At 51.1% G+C, this 25,239-nt stretch overlaps 1 protein-coding gene across 13 annotated transcripts in view; it reads left to right on the top strand.

Annotated features, from left to right (window-relative positions):
* Positions 1 to 2,101: 2,101 nt before the first annotated feature.
* Positions 2,102 to 25,239, top strand: part of CELF4 (CUGBP Elav-like family member 4) — a 300,157-nt gene continuing 277,019 nt past the window's right edge. For all 13 annotated transcript variants that reach the window (XM_024120660.2, XM_024120657.2, XM_024120653.2 and 10 more), the window contains exon 1: positions 2,102 to 2,387. In XM_024120660.2, coding sequence (XP_023976428.1) covers positions 2,102 to 2,387 — 286 coding nt within the window. The remainder of the gene's footprint in view (positions 2,388 to 25,239) is intronic.

Genomic DNA, 25,239 nt, shown 5'->3' with positions numbered 1-25,239 from the left:
CCTAGAAACGCAAATGTGGGAGAGCAGGGGTGCAGGTAAATATCATTAAAAGGGGAATCTATCTACTCTCCCAAGCCAAGTTCACCAGCAGCGTTCGCCCCCAGAGGCGGGGCTGCTTGAACCCGGCTCCCGCGCCAGCCACTCCCTCTCCCGCGCAGCCGACGTCCTGGCCCCGGCGGGCCTGATGGGGAACCTTACGGAGTCTGGGCTGGGCGGCGGGACCCTTTGCTCTCGCCCGCAGACGTGACTCCCAGCCTCGCACTTCTGGAGCGGGAGGTGCTGCAAACGAAGCCCGAGGGGGCAAAGCACGCAGTAGGAGTCTGGGTCCGGCCGCAGCCCGGAGAGCGATTTGAGGATTTTATTTCTTTGATGGTGGATTTAGAAAAAAAAAAAAAAATTTTTTTCAGTTTGAACCAGTAAAACAGACAAGGGCAAAAGCAAGCCAGTCCCTCGTGCTGGCTCACCGGCCACCGCGCCCAGAGCCTGCCTCCTTCCCAGCCGGGCGAGCGGGCCGAGGCGCCCGGCTCCTACCTTCCTCCCGCCAGCCGCCTGCCGGTCCAGCCGCCGCGCTTTGGGGCGGGGAGGCCGTCCGGGACGGAATACCCACCTCCAGCCTTCGCGGGCGGGCTGGGACGAGGGTCGGGCCCCGAATCTCTACGCCCCGTCCCCCCAGCGCTGCCCAACCGCTCCCCAGACCCGTCCTCCCCAGGTAGCTCGGGTGGCGGTAGATGCCGTGCGGGAGGGCGAAGATTTGGGGCTGCTCTGGCAGGTTGGGGATGCGAGGAGGGAAAAAGCAGAGAAAGACAGAGAGCGCGCGCGAGAGAGCTCTTGTCTACAGATTTATCCACATAACATATATTTATGTAGCAATTTTCTCTCGACACTGATCAATGCGCACTCGGATCGCTGGGCGGACTTCCTCCAAGCCGGCTCGCTTTTTCAAGTCTAAATAAAGGGAACCAGATGGGAGAAAAAAAGCGCCCATTCCACCTTCGCCGCCGCCCCGCCCGCCATCCCTGCCTTTGCTTCGCCCGCCTGGCGCTCTAATAGAGCGCAGCTCAGGGGATAACGCCCCCTTACATACCCACACGAAAATGAAAATCAATGTTTTTTTAAAAAAACAAAAAGTTGCACCTGCTGCTATTACAAAAAGAACCCCCGAAAGTCAAAGAGGAAGCCAGCAGCCCCGTTCCTAACTGGCACCCGCTCCCCGCGGCCGCCGGGCCCGGAATCTCAGCACCTCCCGAAGAGCCATGCGCCTGGCGCTATTTATAGCCGGGGGCCGTCTCGGACTGTACCACCGCTGCTCGCCGGGGCCGCCGACGGGGGAAGCGCGGCGGGGCCGGCGCCGCCCCGCGCCACCCTGCTCCCGCCCGCCGCCCGCCGCCGCGCTGAGCCCCCCCGCCTAAATCTCGCCCTCCCGGCCCCGCGCCCCGCTCTTCCGCGCGCGCACACTCGCCGCCCCCACCCCTGGTCTGACCGGGAACTTGAACCGGTCCAGCCTGTTTAAACGCAAAGGACAGAGATCCTGTCTGTTCAATGTAAAAAAAAAAAAAAAAAAAAAAAAAAATCTGATCAGACCGAAAGAGAGAGAGAGAGAGGGAGAGAGGGAGAGAGAGAGAAGAGAGGGAGGGAGAGAGAGAGGGGGGAGAGGAGAGAGAGCGCGAGCGCGAGCGAGCGAGAGAAGAGAGGAGAAAGAGAGAGCAGAGAGCGAGAGGAGAGCGAGGTGTGGAGAAACCGAGGGGGAGAGAACCCGAGTGTGTGTATGCGTGTGCGTGTGTGAGCGCGAGCGAGCTTGCGAGGGAGAGGAGCGAGAGAGTGGAGAGAGAGAGAGAGAGAGAGAGGGAGAGAGGGAGAGAGAGAGAAGAGAGGGAGGGAGAGAGAGAGGGGGGAGAGGAGAGAGAGCGCGAGCGCGAGCGAGCGAGAGAAGAGAGGAGAAAGAGAGAGCAGAGAGCGAGAGGAGAGCGAGGTGTGGAGAAACCGAGGGGGAGAGAACCCGAGTGTGTGTATGCGTGTGCGTGTGTGAGCGCGAGCGAGCTTGCGAGGGAGAGGAGCGAGAGAGTGCGAGCAAGAAAGAATAAAAGGAAAGAAGATTTTCTCTATGTATATAAAGATGGCCACGTTAGCAAACGGACAGGCTGACAACGCGAGCCTCAGTACCAACGGGCTCGGCAGCAGCCCGGGCAGCGCCGGGCATATGAACGGATTAAGCCACAGCCCGGGGAACCCGTCGACCATTCCCATGAAGGACCACGATGCCATCAAGCTGTTCATTGGGCAGATCCCCCGCAACCTGGATGAGAAGGACCTCAAGCCCCTCTTCGAGGAGTTCGGCAAGATCTACGAGCTTACGGTTCTGAAGGACAGGTTCACAGGCATGCACAAAGGTGAGTGCACCTTTCGCTCCCAACTTTGCCGGGGAGAAGGAGCGGGCGGGCGGGCCGATCGGCCAGCGACGAACGAGCGAGCGGGAGACGGCGCGAGAGGGAGCCTCGGGCGGACGCCGAGGAGGGAGGCGCTCCGGCAGCAGAGACCGGGACTGGGGTGCGTGGGGAGCTGTTCGCCGGGGCAAGGCTGGGTTTTGGGCAAAAAGCTGATAGACGCGGTTTCGTGGGGAGAGAAGCGGGAGAAGAAGAAGAAGAGAAAGAGAGGATCGAGGGGAAACGGGGCTTGGATTTTGCGATACAGCTACTTGAAAGATTGGGACGGGGACGTCTGCACCGGCCGAGCCCGGGACGCTGAGCAGACTGGCGGGCTCTCAGCCGGCCGGGGACCAAGGGTGCTCTCCATCGCCGTGGTGCTGAAATACTAAGCGGAGATGGTTTTCTCCTTCTCCGCTCCGGGCCAGAGTAGCAGGAGCGCAGCCGTCTAAAAAGAAGAGAGGTGACAGATTAAAAGACATATTTTTATTTCGCTATCAATTTAACAGTAAACTCTCCCTGTCGAGCTGTGTGCCTGAATAATCCGGTTGTGGTGCGAGTGGTGGAGGAGGGGTTGGGGGGGTTAGTTGTTTGAAGGAAAGGGGGACAAAAACCTAAGGTAAGAATTAGCAAAGAACCAGCCATCCCCTGGGTGAAGTGGGGGTGTCAGGGAAGCCTGGATGATCCCCTCCTCCAGAAAGCAGGGCTTCGAGAAAAAAAATCTGTGTGTGAAAGATATACATTTTGGAGGGTGTATCCGAAATTATCCCAAACTCACCATGCAGAGAGGTTTATAGTACATCGTTTCTTTCCCTTGAAGCTATCATTACTAGTGAGTGCTTGGAGGAGGGGGAAACAGAATGATCAAAGAATTAAAACCCAGCAACTTTTTAGGAAAGTGGTCATGGGAATTGTCTGCAGCCTGCCTGTTTTCTCCTTGTTTTATTATCTTTAAGGCAGAGCCCCAAACGTGTTCAGTTGTAGAACGTGTGTGGGTGGCTGGTGGGTGACGAAATTAGCCCAGTGCTTGCTCCCTAACAGTAATGTATAGGATGTGCAGCGGGAATTAATCGGGGCTGGAGCTGTGTAGGCAAGTTAAATGCTTTCTGAGAGAGATTGATCGTCAGACAGAGAAGGAACGCTGGGCTAAGGAAGTTGTAAGGGATGTGTATGGACGTTCCGTTTTTAATAAACAGTAGTGTGGAGAGCTGCTGAAGATGCTGTGTTAGAGCTGGTGGTTTTAAATGAAAACACACACACGCACATGCACACCTACCCACACACAGAGGGCAGCCTCATCCTTGGCCACAAATGGGCTATGAACAGAGCTGATCCTCCGGCACATTAGGTGCAGAGCGCGGAGCTGTCTGGTTCTCTAAGCAGCAGTGGTTTTCACTATCACAGCCTCCCTCCTTCATCAGCCCTCCCTTCATCCGAATACTAAGCAGAGCTCCGAACTCTTCATAGTTGGAGTCCCAGAGAGCAGTTTTTATTGGCTTTAGCATCTTCCAGCTTGCCTGCTGAGGAGTAAATCTTAAAGTTAATGGCATGTTGAGTAGCACAAAAGCATAGCAGAATGGAAATATACTGGGTTTGCTGGGGTGGGGTGAGGGTGGGAGCTGTAATGGAGAGAGAAACCAACCTTTATTCAATATGGAGAAAATGTCTGTTCAGAAGAGAAACTGGAAAGGTGGAATGGGGAGGCAGTCTTCGAAATAATATCAGTTTCCCCCTTTTTCACCCTCCTTCTCAAGTCAACCGTATCTCTGTAGTTTTTCCCTTTCCAATCAAGCTCCCTAGAAGCTAATCAAGGTTTGTATTAAACCTTTGTCATTTTAATATGTCCCCAGATTTTAAAATAGCAATAATGAAAATTAAAAAGCAGAGGTAGGGAAATACTTTGCCCACCTTAATGATAGGTTCTTATGGGGATTTGAGATTTTAAAGTTTAAAAAAAAATCAGTATCCACTAGAGGCAAAAAGACAGTTGTGAAGAACTGAGCTTCCTATGAGATCTGGGTTGGAGCACTTTATTTGCTTCTTTATTCCAAATGAAGATAATCTTAAACAATATTCCTTGGTTTCTTCTCACGATCCCTTGCTAGTATCATCATTCTGTTTCTGATGTTTTTGGGGCTCCCTTTTACTATAGCAAAGATGTAGAATTATCATCATTTGCATCAGCGAGGTAGAGCAGGTTAAGGTATAGTTGCATCATATGTATCATATCATATATATACATACACATATCTGGCCAGGATTCCTATGACAAGCAAAACTTCATTTTCTAAATAATTCCTCCTCTAAACTGGCTCAGTCAGGGGCAGGCAGGCCCGTTGGCTCTGGAATGCTGGGTGCTTCATTGTCGAAGCTCACCCTTCAGAGCCTGAGCATATATTTTTTCCTATGAAACTTCCTGCCTCTCCATCCCTCAGATTTTTATAGGCAAGGTTGGTCCACAATGTCCCTAACAGTGCTTGGAAGCTCTGAGAGAGCTGAATAAATGAGACAGTTTCCGAGGCCTGGTTTATTCATTCCTAGAAGAGTTTGAACTCCTCCTTCAGTGATACAGCCTGATTTATTAGCTAATCCTGATAAAATAAGCTTCCGGCCACCTTAAAAAATTACTTGCTTGCCATTGGTGATTAATTACTGTTAAGTCGAAAGCATGATGAGGCTTGAAGAATGAGGGTTGCATTTGGCTTCTAGATTTCCCCCAAGTCTAAATTATAACATGAGGCTAGGGATAGAAATGTGCCTTTGTTAAGCCTGGTTTCAGGATAATTTGTGGCTTTTTCTTTCCCCTTCTTGAATTTCTAACTTCTAATGAATCATACTGGGGTAAAATTGAGAGACATGACAGGATACTGGCCTTCATTGTGGATGGAATATGTATGCTACTGGTTAAAAGAAGAAGAAGAAAAAAAATAAGTAAAAATTAAATTAAGTACATGAGATTTCAGGTGGGTATCCATTTGTTGGCCACCTGCCATTTCTGGTAACTAAAGAAGGAAACAGTTCTAAGGGTTAATGGAATACCTGCCATGCGTAGAGTGAAACTTAAAAGGCAATTACTCCAGTCAAATTGGGAGTCTGGAAGAGGGAGTAGGTGTGTGTTGTGGAGCAAACCCAGCCGTATCCGAGAAAGGCTGTTGGGCTGGGGAGGCAGCAAATAGCAGTTGTGGACTGGGGTGATTACCGTAAAGGTAAATTCACCCCCTGGAGAACAGAAGGCAAATGGGCATGGGGAGATCTGGGTGCTAGGCAGAGAGAGAAAGAAAGGAAAAAGCCCAGAAAAATTTGAAGAAACAACACCTAAGGAAGAAAACCCAGTTTAATGCAAACTCTCCCGGCTAACTCAGAGTCTCCTTTTCTCCCCCATTAGAAGCACTTCGAGAAAGATTGTTTTTCCAGGCTCCAAAGAGAAAGACATTGTGCTATTGATTAAAGAAGAGAGAGGCAAACTCCCAGGGTATCAGCAGAAGTGAACTGAGGACGAATTTTGCCCCTTCTTATAGAATTTTTCTCCCTTGGAGAAGGAAACAGGTCATCCACTAGTCTAATTCTTCCCTTCTATCACTTTTTATTTATTTCTATTTTATTCCTTGTATTTCCTGGAAAACAAAGGCCGTGACTGAAAATACATACACACACACAGAGTCATGACTGCTGACACACACACACATACACAGTTAATGGATCACACATGAACAAGCCACAATCCATTCATAACTTTGGTCTTATCTAGCAGGATAGGAGGCAGCAAAGACTGAGTTACTGGGAGACATAAAGACTAGTGCTCTCTGGATAGCCATATTATAATGCATTATCTTTGAAGTCATTTAAGTCCAATTTAAGTGGTATTTAGTATAATATTTATGAATTAATGTGATCTAAGCATAGGGCTGTCCCCAAAGGTTTAAACAGCCTTTACTACTGATATGTGCTTGTTCCCGGAGCCTGCGATGCATTTTAATCTAAACAGCTAAGTCCTCATCACAGTCCCTCTTGTTAACCAGTCAGAACAGATCTGTGGCCTGGATAACTTCTCTGCATTGAGATTTTCCCCTGCTTCATGGAGGAAAATCTACTCTAGTGGCAGCCCGGGGGCTCCCAACCCAGGAGCCACAGCTTCAGGGACGTAGGCCCCTCATACTTTCATACTACATCCAGAGGGAGGGTGGGGACAGAGTAATGGAACCTTCTGTGCATTGAGCTCCGGAGAGTATATCATTTTGAAATATACTCATCGTCAGATGCACAACCTCTCATTTCAACGGTATCTGAGTAGTAAATTCCTCAAGCCCCTTGATTTGGGGTACAGCTGGGAGAAGGGGAAAGGGCAAGGGTTATGATTATGTTTGGGTGATTTGTGACCATCTTCATAAAATTATGTCTGGTATTTTTTGTGTAAGAGGTAACAATTCTCAAAATATCGAGTTTCTGCCACTTGACTTTAGCTGAAAGAGCTCACTGGGTTTTTTTTTGTTTTTTTGCCTTTTTTTTTTTTTCCCTGAGATAGGTGAATTAAAGCTAGTGAGGCTCTATCTTATTTCTGTTTTCAAATGAGTCTAAGAGACAGGGAAGCCAAAGTATCAGCATGGGCATCAGCTCAAGTAAGATGGACTTTTAAAAGCTACTTGGAAAAATAAAAATTCAGTTCTGTCCAGGGAAAAACACTAGCAGAATGGCTGGACACACACCTATAGCTTTTAAAAGAAAGATTTGCCTTGTGAGACAGAGGTGTGGAAAATGAGATAGCTATAATAAGAAGAAAAACATTTAAAAATAAGTTTCACTAAAGAAAATTAGCAATAGTAATTGTTGCAAATTTAAAATAAACCTAAACAACTGCCCCCATTTAAAAAAAAAAAAAAAAAAAAAACCTCCAAATTCCAGATGTTGATAAGTATTCTATTTAGGAGCAAAGAAAAAAACTATTGGGAATTGATTAGTTTATTTAAGACGCTGGTGGTTATTTGCTGGTTGTGCATGATTTCATTTATATTTTAAACAGACTTCCCGAGAATCGACACACACATACACACACACACACACACACACACACACCACACACAGAGATAAATTAATATGCACATGTGCACGGATATGCATCCATGTGCAAGCATGACTAAGCGCATCCCACACATATGGGAACAAGGGCTGGCCTAGATTTTACTGCAATTCAACAGGGAGATGTTAACGCTCTTTCTCCCCCACCCTGCCCCACTCAGCTTTAATGGGGAATTCTAGATTGGGTTGAAAGAACCCCCTTGGCATACTTTCACTCTCTCCACCTGCTCCAGTTGGCTGATGTTTGTGACTTCTCAAACAAAAAACAAAAGAAAACAAAAAGAAAAGCTTTTCTTGAATGAAGTCATAGCTTAAAAACAACCCAAAGGAAAACAATTACAAAAATGTATGCCATAGATATGCAAACGTCCCCTCAGTTCATGCTTATTGTAAAGTTTTCAGAGTGCTTTCAAAGAGCTGATTGCTGGGCGTCTTTCCTGATACCCAGTGATCTCACCACTCTCCGGTGACTCCAGCAAAGGCCATCGCTGTCATTATTATTATTATTATCATCATCATCCTCTTTATTATAATTTATAGACCAGGATGGGAGAAGAGCTTCTGAGTGATGCCTGAGGAGATATCCCAAACACCCACTCTTTGGTTGAGAAAAGAGCCGGTCTCACTTGCCTCTGATGGATTTAGGAAAAACACTGCACAACTCACACCTTCCAAGTCACCAGAGGGTGGTCAGTTTCCAAACTGACCCAGGAGGGATCTCAGTATAGAAGATTTGGAATGAGTACTCTGTAGAGGAGAGGAAGATGCAATAGAGAATGAGGCCCAACATCGTAGGCAGAAAAAAGGAAAAGTGAAAGTTGGAAGGCCAAAATGCCAGCCGGAAGCTGGGATCACTGGTTGACAGTGGCTGAAACTGCAGCAGCTTCTTAACTTGGAAGGGAAATCCCATGTGACACACTGAGAGAAGAGCTCGAGGGTGTGAAAATCTGTGTGTGTCTCTGGGTACTGGAGGGTTGGGGGAGGGAAGATGCTGCAGCCTGCGTGGGTGTTGGTGTGAGTGCATGCGTGTGTGTGTGTGTGTGTGTGTGTGTGTGTGTGTGCAGGGAAGACATGACAAATTCAAGTGTTGTGGAGATGATGTTAGGGGTAGTTTCTTCTTGCAAGGCTATATGTGTGATCAGGGAGATGGTTGATGGAGAAGAGAGGAGAATGACGCTGTCCTTGTGATTATGTACATGCTCCACCTTGGAACTCGTGGCTTGGATTTGTCAATGATCTAAGCTCCAGTGTGGAGGCGTGCTCTTGTTCATCCGCCTGATAGCCCCACTCAGAAGTCCAGGTTAGGGAGAGGGTTCATCTCCCCCCACACATCACTCTTCAAAGGCTTGCCCACTTCTGCTCACCTACGGACTCATTTTAGAAATGACCTTCCATCCGAGACCTGAGTAGCCAGCCACGGAGCCCAGCTCTCTGCAGAGATCACTCCCTCCACTCTCTGCATTCCCTACCCCACCTGCTGCCTGCCACTTGGCATCCCTGTCCAACTTTTCTTTTGTAGTGCTTTCACACACACACACACAAACACACACACACACACACACACACACACACACAGGGGAGTTGACCAAGTCAGTCCAGCTAGGCCCTGGCAAGCAAAGGGCTGCATTAGTCTGAATGCACACAGGGGTGGCAGGGACCTGGTGGACCACCTTTTGGTCTCTCTACAAGGAAATCACATCCTCTTCCTTTACTTTCACCTTTTCTGCAGCCCCTCAAATACACATATTCTCCAAGAATCACAGAAAGCATCTAATTCTGCCCAAAGAGCCTAGGGAAGGGGAACAGAGCCCCCAACTTAGTTGGAGCCCTTTTATCATGCTCTTCCACCTCCCTCTTTTCTTTTTTCTCCTTGCTATTTAAGATGCCCTCGAAAACCCACAGTGGGTCTGAAGAGAAAGATACATGTTCCACTTGGCAACGTGAGGGTATGGTTAAAGATGCCAGGGCAAGAGGACAATGATGGGGTAGAAACGGTGGCAGAGGAATTCCCAGAGTTGATGTGCTCGCCCTAAGGGCTTCCTCCATCTCCACTCATCCAGTTTCCAGTGGCCCCTGGATGGGTATAAAGCTGAAGCCACAGCTCTGCCCACAGAAACCAACAAAGCAGCCAGGTGGGCAGCCCCAGGGTAATTGCCCTCCTTTCTGTGTCCCTCCGGGAGCAGAAGGGGATGTGTTCAGGACCAAAGAGTCACAGGGCTGCTCCCCTTACACTCACTCCACCTTTGGTTTCCCTTATCCTCCCTTGTGTCTCCCCTCCAGCATAAGCTGACTGACACTCAAACGAAGCAATTCCCAGCAGCTCAGCTCAGGAACAGATCCTACGTGGCCATCTACAAGATGTAAATAAATGGGTGCCCTCATGGAGACGGACATAGTTCTGGTTCCGTGAGGATGGAACAGCCAAAAATATTGATCAAAGCTCAGGGAAAAAAAAAATTGACAATGAGCTGGCCTCCAACAAGAGTTTAATTGAGGGAGACTTCTGAAGGCCGGCTCTGGGCAGCGCATAAACTGACCACGATGTTACTTTATTGCAATACACTCTGCTTTAATTAATTAATCACCTTTGTTAAGAGCTGCTCCAGATCAAAGGTTTCTGGATACTTAGCAGATCTTACTAACAAAGCCCCCATGCATTAGGCTATCCTACTGCCCACAGTGAGGCAAGCAACCTTCCTTCCCATTTTCTTTCCTCTTAGCTGTGGCTTCTTCCTCTTTGTTAAAGATGAATGGATCTTACCGCACAGCCGCTCTGTCCTAGGATGGGGTGGTGAGGGGTGTTGCCCGCTGAGGGCATGGGGCTTCCTCTCAGCAGCTGTTTCTAAAATTACACAACTGAGACTTGGTTCACCTTCAAATCTATCTGGCTGAAATGGGGAGTGTCAATAGAATAAAAACAGAGCTCATGGAAATGCAAGAGACGTGTGTATGTGTGTGTGTGTGTGTGTGTGTGAGTGTTTGTGTGTGTAGGCACGTGCACAAGCAAGTATGTGCACATCCACATAAATATTATGGGATCGATACATTTCACATCCGCTGCCCACACCTCTTAACTTCTCCCTCCTGTCTCTTGAGCACCTGTGCTACTGTCGTATTTCACTCTGAGAAATGCTCGGAGCTGAAGCGTGCATAGATGATGCTATATTGAACCAAGCCATTGTTTGGATTCAGTTATGGAGTCCGGGTGCGCATTGAAGGATGGTCCTTGCCTGGCGTAGGTGGTGCCTAAAGAATCTACTTCTCAAGATATGACAGGAACCTCACTCTCCAGAGTCCCCCAAACCTACAAACTGACAGGTGACTTACTTGAAAACAACCCTTGGAGTCATTCTAGGCAGATTTGAATGTCATACGTAGCTGTTTGTTCATTATTCTAATTTAATGATGCAGTCACACCTAATTAATCCATGTCTGGTTTATTCATACACTAAGTCTGAGGATCCAAAAGATCTCTCTAGCTAGCTGGCTTCCCTTTACAGGGGCGAGTGAGGGGGCTCTCCTGGCAAGTGAGCATGTCCGGGTCCAAACAGGAACGGATCACCGTAGACGGATTTGATGAAGGCACTGTCCACCCACGTAGGAATGACAGCAATTACAGAGATGACAGCAATCAGAGACTAGCAATGAGATCTGCGTGCCTGTGTGCACACACGTGAGCACACAATGCGTGCATTCTACCAGGGCAACCTTCAATAGGCAACGGGCCACACCCCCAGTGTGTACAAAACAACAAGGCCTTATGGAGTGTAAAGCATTCCCATGATTGGGAGTTTCAGTGCAGAAGGCTGTGAGGCTGAGCTGAGTCAAACTCCCCTCTCTGGCCTGGAGAAAGCCGAATGCATTGCTGCCACTGCACAGATAAAGAGGCTGAGTCTGGGAGCAGCAAAGTCCAGTCTGGAGCATGGCCCTCAGCGGACCTCCCCATAGCTGAGTCTGGCCATACTGCTCCCAGTGAGGGCTGCCTCTTGCCTGGCAGGTACATTGAAAGAACAAGGCATCAACCTAATAATATCCTTATAAAGCCAAGCCTCCTGTGCTAGTCCTAGGAGACAAGAGGCATCCAAAGATCAAACACTACATCACAGTGTATTTGTAAGCACTCTGATATGGCTACCTCCCTATAATGCTCTAATTGACTATTTGATCAGCTCTAAAAGGCCCGGTGTTCAAGACAGACTCACACACATTCACACACTCACACATATACACTCACCACACAAGCACACGCATGCAGTCTCTCTCTTGCACATGGCACTGTACCCACACCAGTTCATCCAACAAAGGTAGATTTGCGCAGGAGATGCTTGAAGGTGAGTGAAATCACACACCTAAGATCATACATGCCCTTCCAGTAATGGGCTTATCAATAGCTCTTAAAGAAATGTGACAGCCAGCCCAGAGTGATTCAGTTGTATGGACAAAGGTCAGCATATAGATATCCATTATTAATAATATCAATATCTTGGTTGACCAATATAACCAGAAACTGTATCATGTCGCCGCTGATGGGCAAGGCTTGGAGGACTCCTCTGCAATAGCAGGAAATTATGCCCACGTAAAATTAATCATATTGACTGGTTCTAAGAATATACGGAGAGGTGAAGATGTTGAGAGCTCTTGCCGTGGTGGGAAAGGGGGACCTTGTTCCCAGAGGCTCCCTGGTCTTGAACCCTTGGAAAGCACCCAGAAAGGAGGTGTCTACCAGGGCAACCTTCAAATAGGCAAGAGACCACACCCCCAGTGTGTACAAAACAACAAGGCCTTATGGAGTGTCAAGCATTCCCATGATTGGGAGTTTCAGTGCAGAAGGTTGTGAGGCTGAGCTGAGTCAAACTCCCCTCTCTGGCCTGGAGAAAGCCGAATGCATTGCTGCCACTGCACAGATAAAGAGGCTGAGTCTGGGAGCAGCAAAGTCCAGTCTGGAGCATGGCCCTCAGCGGACCTCCCCATAGCTGAGTCTGGCCATACTGCTCCCAGTGAGGGCTGCCTCTTGCCTGGCAGGTACATTGAAAGAACAAGGCATCAACCTAATAATATCCTTATAAAGCCAAGCCTCCTGTGCTAGTCCTAGGAGACAAGAGGCATCCAAAGATCAAACACTACATCACAGTGTATTTGTAAGCACTCTGATATGGCTACCTCCCTATAATGCTCTAATTGACTATTTGATCAGCTCTAAAAGGCCCGGTGTTCAAGACAGACTCACACACATTCACACACTCACACATATACACTCACCACACAAGCACACGCATGCAGTCTCTCTCTTGCACATGGCACTGTACCCACACCAGTTCATCCAACAAAGGTAGATTTGCGCAGGAGATGCTTGAAGGTGAGTGAAATCACACACCTAAGATCATACATGCCCTTCCAGTAATGGGCTTATCAATAGCTCTTAAAGAAATGTGACAGCCAGCCCAGAGTGATTCAGTTGTATGGACAAAGGTCAGCATATAGATATCCATTATTAATAATATCAATATCTTGGTTGACCAATATAACCAGAAACTGTATCATGTCGCCGCTGATGGGCAAGGCTTGGAGGACTCCTCTGCAATAGCAGGAAATTATGCCCACGTAAAATTAATCATATTGACTGGTTCTAAGAATATACGGAGAGGTGAAGATGTTGAGAGCTCTTGCCGTGGTGGGAAAGGGGGACCTTGTTCCCAGAGGCTCCCTGGTCTTGAACCCTTGGAAAGCACCCAGAAAGGAGGTGTCTACCAGGGCAACCTTCAAATAGGCAAGAGACCACACCCCCAGTGTGTACAAAACAACAAGGCCTTATGGAGTGTCAAGCATTCCCATGATTGGGAGTTTCAGTGCAGAAGGTTGTGAGGCTGAGCTGAGTCAAACTCCCCTCTCTGGCCTGGAGAAAGCCGAATGCATTGCTGCCACTGCACAGATAAAGAGACTGAGGCTGGGAGCAGCAAAGTCCAGTCTGCAACGTGGCCCTCAACGGACCTCCGCATAGCTGCTTTTGGCCATACTGTTCCCAGTGAGTGCTGCCTCTTGCCTGGCAGGTACACCAAAAAGAACGCTTTCCCTCATCCGGCCTCCGCTCTCCAGCGGGGTGAGGTAGAGGAGAGGTGTTCTCTGAACAGGAAAAGAAAGAAATAGGATCCCCTAACCATTAGCCACCCAACATATCCACATCTTTCTGTCAAATCAATACTTGGCTTGGCTTGGTCTCACCGGATGGGGCACAGAGAGCATCCTTGCACCCGCCGTGTGAAGAGGTCTATCTCTGAGGGGTGGTGTGAGCCTGAAGCAGCATCCCCAGTTACATGGCTGGACATTGGCCTCAGGCGGGGTTGTCAGTGTGCGCCCTTTGCAGCTTAAAGATCCCAGGAAGAAAGGCACCCAATCCCATCAATCATGTGACTGGGTTCTTGAGACCAGCAGAGCCAGGGTCTTGTCTTGTCAGCCTTGCTGGTCAGGTTGGTATGGTCTGGACTGTAGAAGGCCATTGCTCACTCAGGCTCACCTCCAGGCACAGTGAGCAGGAAGGAAAGGGAAGGCCATGTGTCCTTGGCCTTGGAATTGTTGTCTGGCATGCCCCTGGCCTCTCATGGCCTTGTCCACTGGAACCCAGCTCAGGCTGTTCCTGGTCCTCCTTGGCCACGCTGGGCAGCACCTGATCAGGTGTTCTGAGGGAGAAGTGGACAGCAGAGGCTCCGGTGTCCGAGGGCTTGGCAGAGAGAGACGGAACAGAGCCGACAATCCGGATCATTTCTTTTCTCTGTTCCCAGAGCCTGTGCAGGCAGCTGGAAGGGAGACTGCCTTAGAGGCCAGGTCCCTTGGTGGGGTAATGATGGACGATAGGAAAGGAACTGCTAAGGTGCAGGGGAGATGCCTTTGATGTAAAGGAAGGAGAGGAAATGGTCCCTGTGGCTGGGGTAGGAGCACTTGGAACTCAGCAGGCAGGCCACCTGCCTCCCCCTCCTGGCCTCAGGCACACTCAGAGTCCTGCCAGACACTTATACCCAGCCCTTGGGACCAAGGGCCTTGGCCAGTCTCTGTTCCCTACGCCGTGCTAATGGCCCAGCCTTGTTAGCTGAGGCTACCTTGGACAGTTCCCAGATCTCTGGACTTGCCCACCACCCGGGGCCCAGACTAGGCATGGCCACAGAGGTGTTTGGGGAGGGCGTACCCTCCTTGTCCACAGAGCCACACCGCCTCCTCGACCCCAAAGGCCTGGGTCTGAGGAACTCTAGGAGAACAGCCCAAAGCCCAGAGGCTAGGACCCTCCTGTAGACCCTTTCCCTACCTTAGGGAGGGGTCCCCAAACCGTGCATGTGGAGGGGCTGCCCTCTCCTCCAGCGGTCGCCTGCCCTCTGACCGTAGAGAGGGAGAACTTCCTACTCTCGAGCAGGGACCCTGAAGCCGAGGCGCCGCTCCTGCCGCAGTCCTGGCTCGGTGTCCAAACCTGTCCCGCACACCACTCCTTACCCCTACAGGACAAGGGGGGCACTCCTCTTATGCGTGGGAGCCCCGTGCAGGAGTAGGCTGCGTGGGACCCTGAGCCCAAGCCTGGGGCACCAGCAAAACTGCGCCAACATGAAACAAGAGAGGAGGATCAGAAAATCCAGAAAGTATTGTAGTTCAGTATGCATGTGCATTTGGTTTCATTTCAAAAATGAATAATTCGTGTACGGTTTAGTACAGATTTTATTCTTCATTCCCTATGTTGCAGCACCAGAATCTTTTCCATACTTAGGGGTCTGACATGGGTCCAACTCCAAACTGTTATATCCCTCAGCTTTTGCAAAGGACTCTCCAAATGCCCCAGAAGACACGCACGCACACTCAACCCTGTGCCTGACAACCCGGGGCCTGGGCACAGGACTGATTAGTTAGTGATCGTTTGGCACGCCTGCCACCCAGGTCCAGCTGAGACCCCAGGGCACCAGCTCCAGGGCACCAAAGTTCCGTGGGCCATCGGAGTGAGAGGCACAGAGCAGGAGAGCCACCACTGGCTTCTTTCCAGGCTTCATTTTCCCTTGCAATTTTTAAAACTCTTTTTCTTGAAAACTGAGACCTCCGCTTTGCTCTCATCTTGATTATTTCAATAAGTAAATTATTAGATTTACTTTAGAGTCAATTCTGTTGTTATTGTGTTGGGCAGGTTTGAAGATCCGCTGGAATGAGAAGTAAAGGGTGAGGCCTGGGGCTGGAAGGGACGAGGCAGCCGAGCAGGTCCCCAGAGAGAGGAGAGGAATGCAGATAACCGGGCGGTGTCTCGGCGGGGAAAGCCGTGCCCGCAGCCGCTCCACAGAGCAGGTCACAGTGGCAGGCAGCTGGACGGGAGGAGAGAGACGGGAGCAGAGGCCCAGGTGGTGGCCACAGAGCTGGAGCTGGGGGCGCCAGGCCCCTGCTCCTTTCTGTGCGAGAACCCCCGTCTGTGACTCACACTGTCTCCAAAGCCTTGGTTTGTTTCTCCTGAGTTTCTCAAGTTTCTCAGCAAAACATTAACCCTGAATGTTCTGACTTATGTCAGCTGAGCCAGGCTGGTCCACAGCAGAGGCCACAGAGCCGGGAGGAGAGGGTCCCCCAAGGCTGGCAGGGGCAGGAGAATCCGGCTGGGACAAAAGCAAGGGAGTCATTGACCCAGCTGCAGTCTGCATCTAGGGCATACCAGCCCCACGCGGAGAGCAGGGTCCCATGCCTACCCCCACGGGGCAGGGCAGCCTTCTGCAAAGCAGAGAGCAAATGCAGCACTCCAATCTGATGGGGGAGACACTCAGGGAAGACCAGGGTGGGGTGGGGAAGAAACACCTCCCTCAATGAGGAGAGATTCATGTGCGACTCAGGTGCCCTGAGGGTCAAGTTCTCTCCTCGGAAGGCGGGAACCCACCATCACCACCGAGAATAACTGGGTGTGCTAGGAAGCAGCAAACCCACAAATATAAGACTACCCAATGCGAATGTCTTGTGTGGGCAATGAAGGACTCCCCCCCAAAGAGGAGTAATCAGATAGGGGTACCAGCTTCCGGCCCAAGGGGCTTGGCCCCAGGCTCCCAGGTAGAGAGGGTGGCAGAAGCCCAGCTGGGACATGGGAACAAGGCAGAGCAGAGCCCAGAGGCCAGCCGGCCTTCTTGTTTTGTTTCGTTTTGTTCCATTATGTTTCGTTTTTGTCCCACTGCAGTAAAGTCTCGTTCTCAGGCTGGTGGATAAAGGAATTTCTCACTTTGAATAAATCTCTCGACCTACCACCGGCCCGGCTGAGAGAGAAGAGTTGGGGGCAGGGGTAGGTGGGTGGGTTGCAGATATGTCTGAGGAAGGTGGTGACACACATAGGACCTGCAAGGACAGGCCTCACCTTCTTTGGGGCTGCAGTGTCCTTCAGCTGTCCGAACGGCAGCCCACTTGGGCTGAGAAATTACTCGTGGAATATTTCAACCCGTGCCCATTTTCCCTGTCACCTAGTCAGGCATCCAGACTGTCCCCAAAGCTTACTCAGCTGAACATCCCGAGCAGAAAACTGGGTGTTTCTAGAGGTGGGAATCTCCCCCTGGCCCTCTGACCTTCCTCTGTGCTGGCCCCCAGTTCAGGAGTGGCTGCAGGAAGCCAGGCAGTGGGTAAAGCCCGGGACAGCATTTCCTGGGGTGACACTGGTCTTGTGGCTGGAAGAATCTTGGCAGATCCCAGGAAGAACCACTCCCAGTGTGGACAGCACACCCGGGCAAGGGTGCCAGGCTCCCTGGGCAGCCTGTTTACTGCATGGGAGCAATTGGGGCGCTTCCTCCATCTCTGGGAGAGAAACCCAGCCCAGAGGAGCAGGAAGAGATGAGGTGACCCTTAGGGCCCCGAACACAGGAGTGTTGTGGCCGACTCTTTAGGGGAAGGAAAACTCCCCTCGTTCAGGCCTTCCACAGAGCTTGACCCCGCGGCATCTTCCTGACCCCTGGGATTTCTCGGGGGGGGTAGCAAAACGGGGTCCCGTCACGGAGCTGGAGTCCTCCAGTGCCCCCCCCGCCTACTCTACACTCCCCCGACGCCCCCAGACCCCAAACCCCAAGCCCCAGGGCTCTCAGGGCACAACGGTCCCCAACCCAAATAACCTCCCTTTCCTATCCCTTCCAAGTCCTACCCCTTGCTGATCTGACAAATCAAACTGGGCAGATGCATCCCTAGCGGCTAATGGACATTAATGAGTTACCGTCACTGGTGACATGTGCCTCGTACAGGGACCTTTCAGAGCCCAGGCCATAACCCAAAGAAACATCTCTCATGGTGGGATTTCTGGCACAAGGCAAGCCAGAGGGAGAGGTCATGAGGCTGGGAGGCCTCTGGCTGCTCCCTGGGCATGGGCCTGCCTGGCCTAAAGCTGTGTGGCCAGGACATGGACCACCCCCTCCCATGCCACAGGACCAGATGAAGCAGGCAGCGGAGGGGCTCAGACCCTGCCTGTCTCCCAGCAGGGCCGGCGCACCCAGGAGGCTGCCAAGTCAGAGGTCTAATCAAATATTAAACACAGTCAGTAAACTTAAACCAGTGCCGTATCTGAAGTGCCGAGTCCCTTCCTGAGAGCAGCCCGGCTCCAGCTCAGGGACGTTGCCAGCTCAGCTTTGCCTGAGTGCAGGGCTGGGGGCTTCTGGGCCCATGCCCCATTGTGGGCAGGAAAAGGGGACACACACAGGGACCATGGCAGGGACGGAGGCTCATGGTTTTTCTCCTCCATTCTGTTATTCATATCCTCTGATTTTTATCTAATCTCTCCTGATTGTCCTGGTGAAACTTAATAGACAAAGTGAATTTTTATTACATCATCAATATAATCTCCAGCTAATCAGCAGACTCGGGGGCCACCGCAAGCCGTATAGCTCCTCATCTGGCTTCATAAATAGTAGGAACAATCACTGCCAAGCGTGACTCCTCCACCTCCTCCCAAGAGGCTTTCTCCCCACTGCTCCCCTTTCCCAGACCTATTCTTGGGGTTTCTGCCTTCCCACGGATCCCCCCCACCCAGTGGGCCACATTGCCGGTCGATGGAGATATCTTCCCCATTCGTATTTTTAGTTTTCTCCCTCCCAGCTTCAGCTGTTAAAATCACAAATCTGGGGCTCGTGTTTTGAATGCCAAAATAGCCTAATGTCGACTGATTTTGATTCTACTTTCCTCTGTGCTCGGAATATGATATGTCATAAGATATTACATAATCCGATAGATCACAGTATATACTCTAAATCACATTATATACCAAATTAAGTCATATATTTTACCGTACCTGTATAACCTATATACCAAAGGTGTTTTGGTCATTTAAAGTCAGATCTTGTATCTTACAGACTGTATCATACATGTTAAATTATATATTTCATTTATATTATAGTATGCCTTCCATTTACATAGCATTTTAATCTATAAAGTGCTTTCTTGTCTATTACCTCTTTCATCCCTATTGCAACCAGGTACAGTTGATACCTTTTTTATAAAGAAAAATGGAAAAGGGATCATGAAGGAAAATTACAACCTGGTCAAATCCTGCCAGGATATAGCAGAACGGCTCAGGCTCAGAACAGATGCCGGCGAGCCAGGGAAGGGGCCTGGGCGAACCAGAGGGGGCAGAGGCCTGGCCGATGGCCAAGTAGGCAAATTCCTGGGGCCTGGCCTGGGCAGCCCCTGGCCAAAGGGCAGCGATGATTTAAGGAATGTGTGATTGGTTTGTTTGTTTCCCCACCAACCTGCCCAAAGTTAAAGGTGAAACTGAGTGTATCTTCTTGGGAGGCTGAGCCCGTTCATTAACTCAGGGTGTCTGCTCCCCTGCTCTCTGGGGCCACACCACTCTGCTCTGCAGTGGTTTGGATTTGGGGAAACCAGCAATCATCACTTAGAGTCAAATCCTATAAATAAGGTGGGTGACAAGGCTATTGAATCTGACCTTGTGTGTCCACACCCCCGACTGTTTGAGGGAAGAGGGAATCGGCTCCTTGCAGGCAGATCAGAGCCAGCTCTGGGAGGCTCCGGCCACCCTTCACAAAGTCTCCCCTCTGATTCCTGTGCAAAAGTCTGCTTGTTCACATCTGTCCAGCAGATGAGCTGCATGCATCAGAGGGTCTCGGGAAAGCTCCCTCTCTTTGGGCCTGACAGTGCAAGGGAGGCCTGGATCCTCAGAGGGGCCCCTGGGAGCAGGCAGTGTTTGGCGCTCTGGACACTGCCTGCTTGCAGAGGTGGCTGGTGCACCAGGAATGGAGCTGGACGCCTGGTCCTTGCCCTGCCCGGCCCTCTGGCTCAGAGTCTCAGCTTTCTCCTCTCTCGAATCACTGCAGTGAACCCTGCTCACCCCACCTCTTAGGGTCATTGTGAGGATGGAAGGAGCTCAAAGGAGGGAAAACGAGGTGTAAAAGTTAAAATCTCCAGGGTCATTGTCATGTATTAAGTGCCAGCACGCCCATCAGAGCAGAGAGCTCTGAAAGTCCTGCTCACTCAGAAATAGGATGCTCGGGCTGACATCAGGATGGACGGGAGGGAATATTGGCAAAGCACCTACTACATGGTGTACACGTAGGACTCTTGCTTATTTTATCTCATCAAATCCTCGTGACAAAACTGCAACAGAGATGTCACCGTGCCCCTTTGAATGCCACAGGAACAGAAGCTTGAAGAGCAGGAACTCGACGGAGCTTACGCGCTATGGAGACGCAGAGCCAGAATTTGCAACCATATTTGTCATATTCTCAAGCCCCCCACATTTCCATGACTGCAGCTCCCTTTATGGAAGTAAATAAAAAAATCACCTCTTCCATCGCCGTCATTTTACAGATGGGGATACTGAAGCCCTGTGACATTAAAAGCTAACGTTTTCTTAAATCATCCCACACCGTATTTTACAGAGGTTCTGAAAACACACACATACACACACACACACAAGTACATATACACATTACAGACACACAGAGATAACTCACATAAACACACCCTCTTACAGATACACATATACACAGACACACACACATGTATAGACACACGAAGAAATATATACTCACAGACACACATAGGAACACACTCACATAAGGACACTCAGATACCCACGTACACAAGCACATACACCCAAAAATATAGATATAGCACACACACATAAACACATTTCACAGACACACACAGACATGCACACATAGAGGTACACACACAGACATAGATGCATATACTCACACAGAAGCACACACTCACACACCAGACCTCAACAAGGCTTAAGTAACCATAAGGCCACAGGCACAATTTAGCCCCATAACCACATTTCACAGACACACACGTATAGAAACATACCGAGTCACACACAGACACACACAGACATGCACACATAGAGGTACACACACAGACATAGATGCATATACTCACACAGAAGCACACACTCACACACCAGACCTCAACAAGGCTTAAGTAACCATAAGGCCACAGGCACAATTTAGCCCCATAACTCTTTAGCAGGAGAAGCAAAACCAGCTGGTTTAGAGAAAGGGATGACAAGGGCCCAGCTTGGAGGCAGGGAGGGAGCCCAGTGGCCCCCTCAGCTCACCTTTCAGCCTTAGGCCAGGGGCCAAAAGTCATCTCGCCAGCGCCTGTGTGGCGTGGGAGCCCCATAAAGGTCAAGGCCAAATCCTCATTAGAAATCAACAAATCTACAGAAGGCATTTGCTGAAAATGCTCTCTCTGCAATTGCTCTTCTGCATCCACCCCCAGGATCCTGGCCAAGTTTCTGCTCAACTGACCAAGACCAAAGGAAGGTCCTGGAGAAATTTGGGGCAGGCCTTCCAAGGACCCCCCCAGCCCTGTACATCTGCCCTGGGCAGGTCTAGTACAGGTAAAGCCAGGCCTGTGACCAGAAGAGGCACCTCCAGGAAAGAGTGACTGGAAGGGATGAGGCAACAGGTATAGGTTTGCAGCCCATCTGTCCTGGAGGCCAGCACTCAGGCTGCCTCCTCTGTGGCTCCTAGCGATGAGGGAGGATGTCTTCCCACATCGAACCTCTGCTGTCCACCCAGGCCTGCTCCTGGCCTGCAGGGCTCCTGTCAGTCTATGGGACCACACTTTTCCCAGGCTTGGCAGACAAAGTGGCCCTGTCCATCTGTATTAAGAAAATACACACACACACACACACACACACACACACACACACACACACATACACACACACACACACTACATGGAGCAAAGGGTTAGCAATGATGCAATGACAAGGAGCTCATCAGAGAATGGGAAACATGGTTTTCTATAGGATAAAATCCTGAGGGTTTGGGAATGAGTTCACTAAATGTTCACCTCCTGAAGGACGAACAAACCATTTGGAAACTGAGACTTTCCTGGGACAATGGGGTGGGCCTGCTCTGCCATGCACGGACCTGGGCCGGGTGTGTCGGATATGAGATGCTCTGGGCCGCCCTGGGAGGTGGTGTGTGTATGTGTTGCCCCGTCCCACGTGACCATACTGTGCTGACGGGCCCTGAGGGGTGAGGCTCTGTGGGCAGCTCTGGGGACCACGGAGACAGCTATGAACGGCCACGGCGTGGCTAGCTGCTGGCACACGGTGTGTCTGTTCAAGGCATGCTGTGTGGATGCGTGTCGTCTCCTTGTGTTTGGCATTACTGTCCTGTGAGTCTCCATGCATGTACACATATGCTGATGTTGTATGGGTCGTGTGCGTGTCAGGTACAGGAGAGCAGTGATTTCTGCCCTGGTTCTGGGAAGGGATGGGAGGGAGCAGAGGGGGTTCTTGCTTGTTCCTGCACAGCTGCAAAGCTCCCTCATCCTGGGACCTGCTACCCAGGAGGGTCCCCCCTTTCTCTCAGCCCAGGGGGATCTCATGCCAGAAACGCCTCTGCCCCCATCCTGAAGCTCTGGGTCTGAGCAGAGCTCTGGGATCTGGAGCCCTTGCCTGTAGCCTCTGTGAGAACAGTGTGTGTGTGTGTGTGTGTGTGTGTGTGTGTGTGTGTGTGTGTGTGTGTGTGTGTGCACGAACACCGCTTCCATATAAGCACACTGCAATCTCAGCTGGGGATGCCCAGGCAAGGAGCCGTGTGGACGTGTATGCTCAGAAGTGCTGAGGGGACGCCGGCGTATGGGGGATGTCAGGGGCCCAGGTGGGCCAGTTTCTAAGTTACAGACTGTAAGTCTATGACTAGAGTTTCTACCAAGTGCACGTGAAAAACGGCAGAAAACATGGGTCCAACTCCCTGGGTGGGCACTCCTGCAGTTCCCTGCAAATGTGTGTGAGCGGGGGCGTCTCTCGAGGAGCCTCTGGCCAGGGGGTGGGAGAGGGGTGGGAGAAGGTCTGGGGGAGGCAGGGTCCCACACACGTGTTGTATGGGCAGCCTGAGTGGGTGGGACGCTAAGGGAGACTGTCCTCCAGAGACCTCGCTGCTTTCGTGGATGCACGGCTGGGCCATCTGTGGCATTTTTCTCACATTCTGCCCACAGCTTCCCCTGGGAGATGAGGAAGAGGAGGTCGGGGCTCCTCAACTTCCGGGTAGCGCTGCACACCCAGCTCCTCTCGGAGACAACCAAAAGCGTGGGGCTGTGTGTGTGTGCGCGTGTGAGTGTGTGCGCGTGACAGACAGAGACAGAGAGGGAGCTTGCGGGGAGGGGCAGCAGCTATGGGAAGAGAGAGGGCCCCCTCCCCACTGCCTCCATCTGGGTGGGAGAAGATGGTACTCAAACTCAATCAGCCCAGAGGCAGGGCTTGGAAGCAGTGTGTCCTGAGGGAGGGACAGCGCAAAGGAGGCCAGGGTGAGGTTCCCGGGAAATGCTCCCGGGCTGAATGCATCTCTGCCCTCCCGGATCTGTCCTCCGTCCAGACACCCAGGGTCCCTGAGCCCTGCCTCGCGTCTAGCTGCAGGGGCCCTGTTCCTTTGCTTCATCTCTGGGCCACTTGAGGCTGATCCAGCTCCAGGGGTGCAGACATGAAGGGCAGGCTCTTCCTAAGTCTGACCCCGGCGTGAACTTACTTTTCTCCGAGGCCTGGCAGGAGAAAAGCCGTCCTACCTGCCGCCATGGGTTCTGAGGTCTTGGGCTCATCAGGAGGGAATCACCATGCTGGACTCAAATCCAGGGTCGTCATCTGTGCTTTGCCTGAAACATCCTCAGCAGGTAGACCCCAGGCACACAGAGCCCTTAGGTGAAATCTGCCTTGTTTTCCCGCAGCCGAGGACAGACCCTGACCCTCCCCTGCCTTTCCTAGGTCCCCTGTGTCCAAATTCCCTGGAAATCTGATGAGAAATGAAGATCCTGGCCTCTGCCTCAGACCTTGGAATTCCCAAGGTCTGGGACTCTGCAGCTGGAGAACAGCTCAGCGATCTCCAATGCCTGGTCCCCAGAGCCGCCTGATGGCAACCCCCAGCCCCATGGTCAGTACCCAGTCCAGATTGTTGCTCCCTCCTGATTCAAAGCTGGACACCCTCCCAGCATCTCCTAACTTCCTGCACCCTGCCTCATGGCCCCCGGGGTGAAGCCTTCTTCCCCAGGGGAATGACCTCCTGCATAGCCGGGATCGCAGGATCACACATAAATCCCCCTCCTCAGGCTGCCATCGTAACTGCCAGAAACACACGTCTTTCCCACCAGTAGGAAGGGGTCCTGACCTCACACTCTCACATTTTCCTCTCACACACTCACACACACGTGGGCGCACACACATTCACACACAGATACACCCATCCAGACATACAGATACGCGCAGGTGCACTGATGAACACAGAAACACTCACACACACACAGACACACGTACACACAGACACACAGACACACAGACACACACATGGGTTACGCTATTCTGTTCCCAGCTCCATGGAGTCATGGCTGTGGTCAGCACCTCCCACGGCTTTTCAGAGGGAGGTGGTGTCTCCAGAGGTGGCCAGGGGCCGTGAGACAGACAGTCCTGAGGTCAAACCCCAGCTGTTCCACAGACAAGATGTGTGACCTTGGGCAAGTCACCTAACTTCATGGGCCAGCCTCAGTTTCCTCGTCTTGCAAATGGGAACATACAAACCGTCGAAATGGGTTTATTTCGAGTATGAAACGCAGTAATCTAGGCAAAGCAGTTGGCACAGTGCCTGGAACACGGTAAGCCTGAGACGAATTGTAGCTGTATAATAAGTGAAAAAGAAGAAGAACTGATAGACTCCCCAGCCCAGACACTCGCCTCTGGCCTTGCTGCTGTTGCGCTTCCTGGGAGATCAGTTCCAACTGCACCTCTGCTCAGCTGTGCCCACCCAGTGCACCTCTTCACTCTGCCTCCCCCAGACCAAAGCCCGTCCCTTTGCAGAGACCATGCTGAGCATCTTCCAGGAAGCCTCCTACAGCAGCAGCTTGAACCTCCCACCCAAGGCCTCAGACCCACTGCGCCGACCCCCTGCCAGTGCGTGTCCATCTGGGTCCATCCGGCCTCTCCTTCCCCCGTGAGCTCCCCACAGACACCCCTGCGGGCCTCAGCTGGACACACCTCAGGCACAGATCCATGGTGGCCACCTTCACTCGCCTAGAGGGACAGTCACTCCGGCCCTGGCAAAGGCCAGTTGCTTTTTTGATATTAATTTTATTATAATTGTTTTCCATTGTGAGCAGTACCATAGAAAAAATCATCGAGATGGGAAAGGAGAAGAGAAGGTACCCGAAGTCCCACCTCTCAAAGATGCTCCTGGGAATGTCATGGTGATTTTACTTAGGTCTGGCTGGCAGGTCCTCTCAGGAGCAACATAGACTGAGCTCGCTTGCCTACAGTGCACCC

This window comes from Physeter macrocephalus, chromosome 19, assembly GCF_002837175.3.
Source record: "Physeter macrocephalus isolate SW-GA chromosome 19, ASM283717v5, whole genome shotgun sequence".
NCBI classification, from domain to species: Eukaryota; Metazoa; Chordata; class Mammalia; order Artiodactyla; family Physeteridae; genus Physeter; species Physeter macrocephalus.
This window is presented reverse-complemented; position numbering and strand designations above follow the sequence as displayed.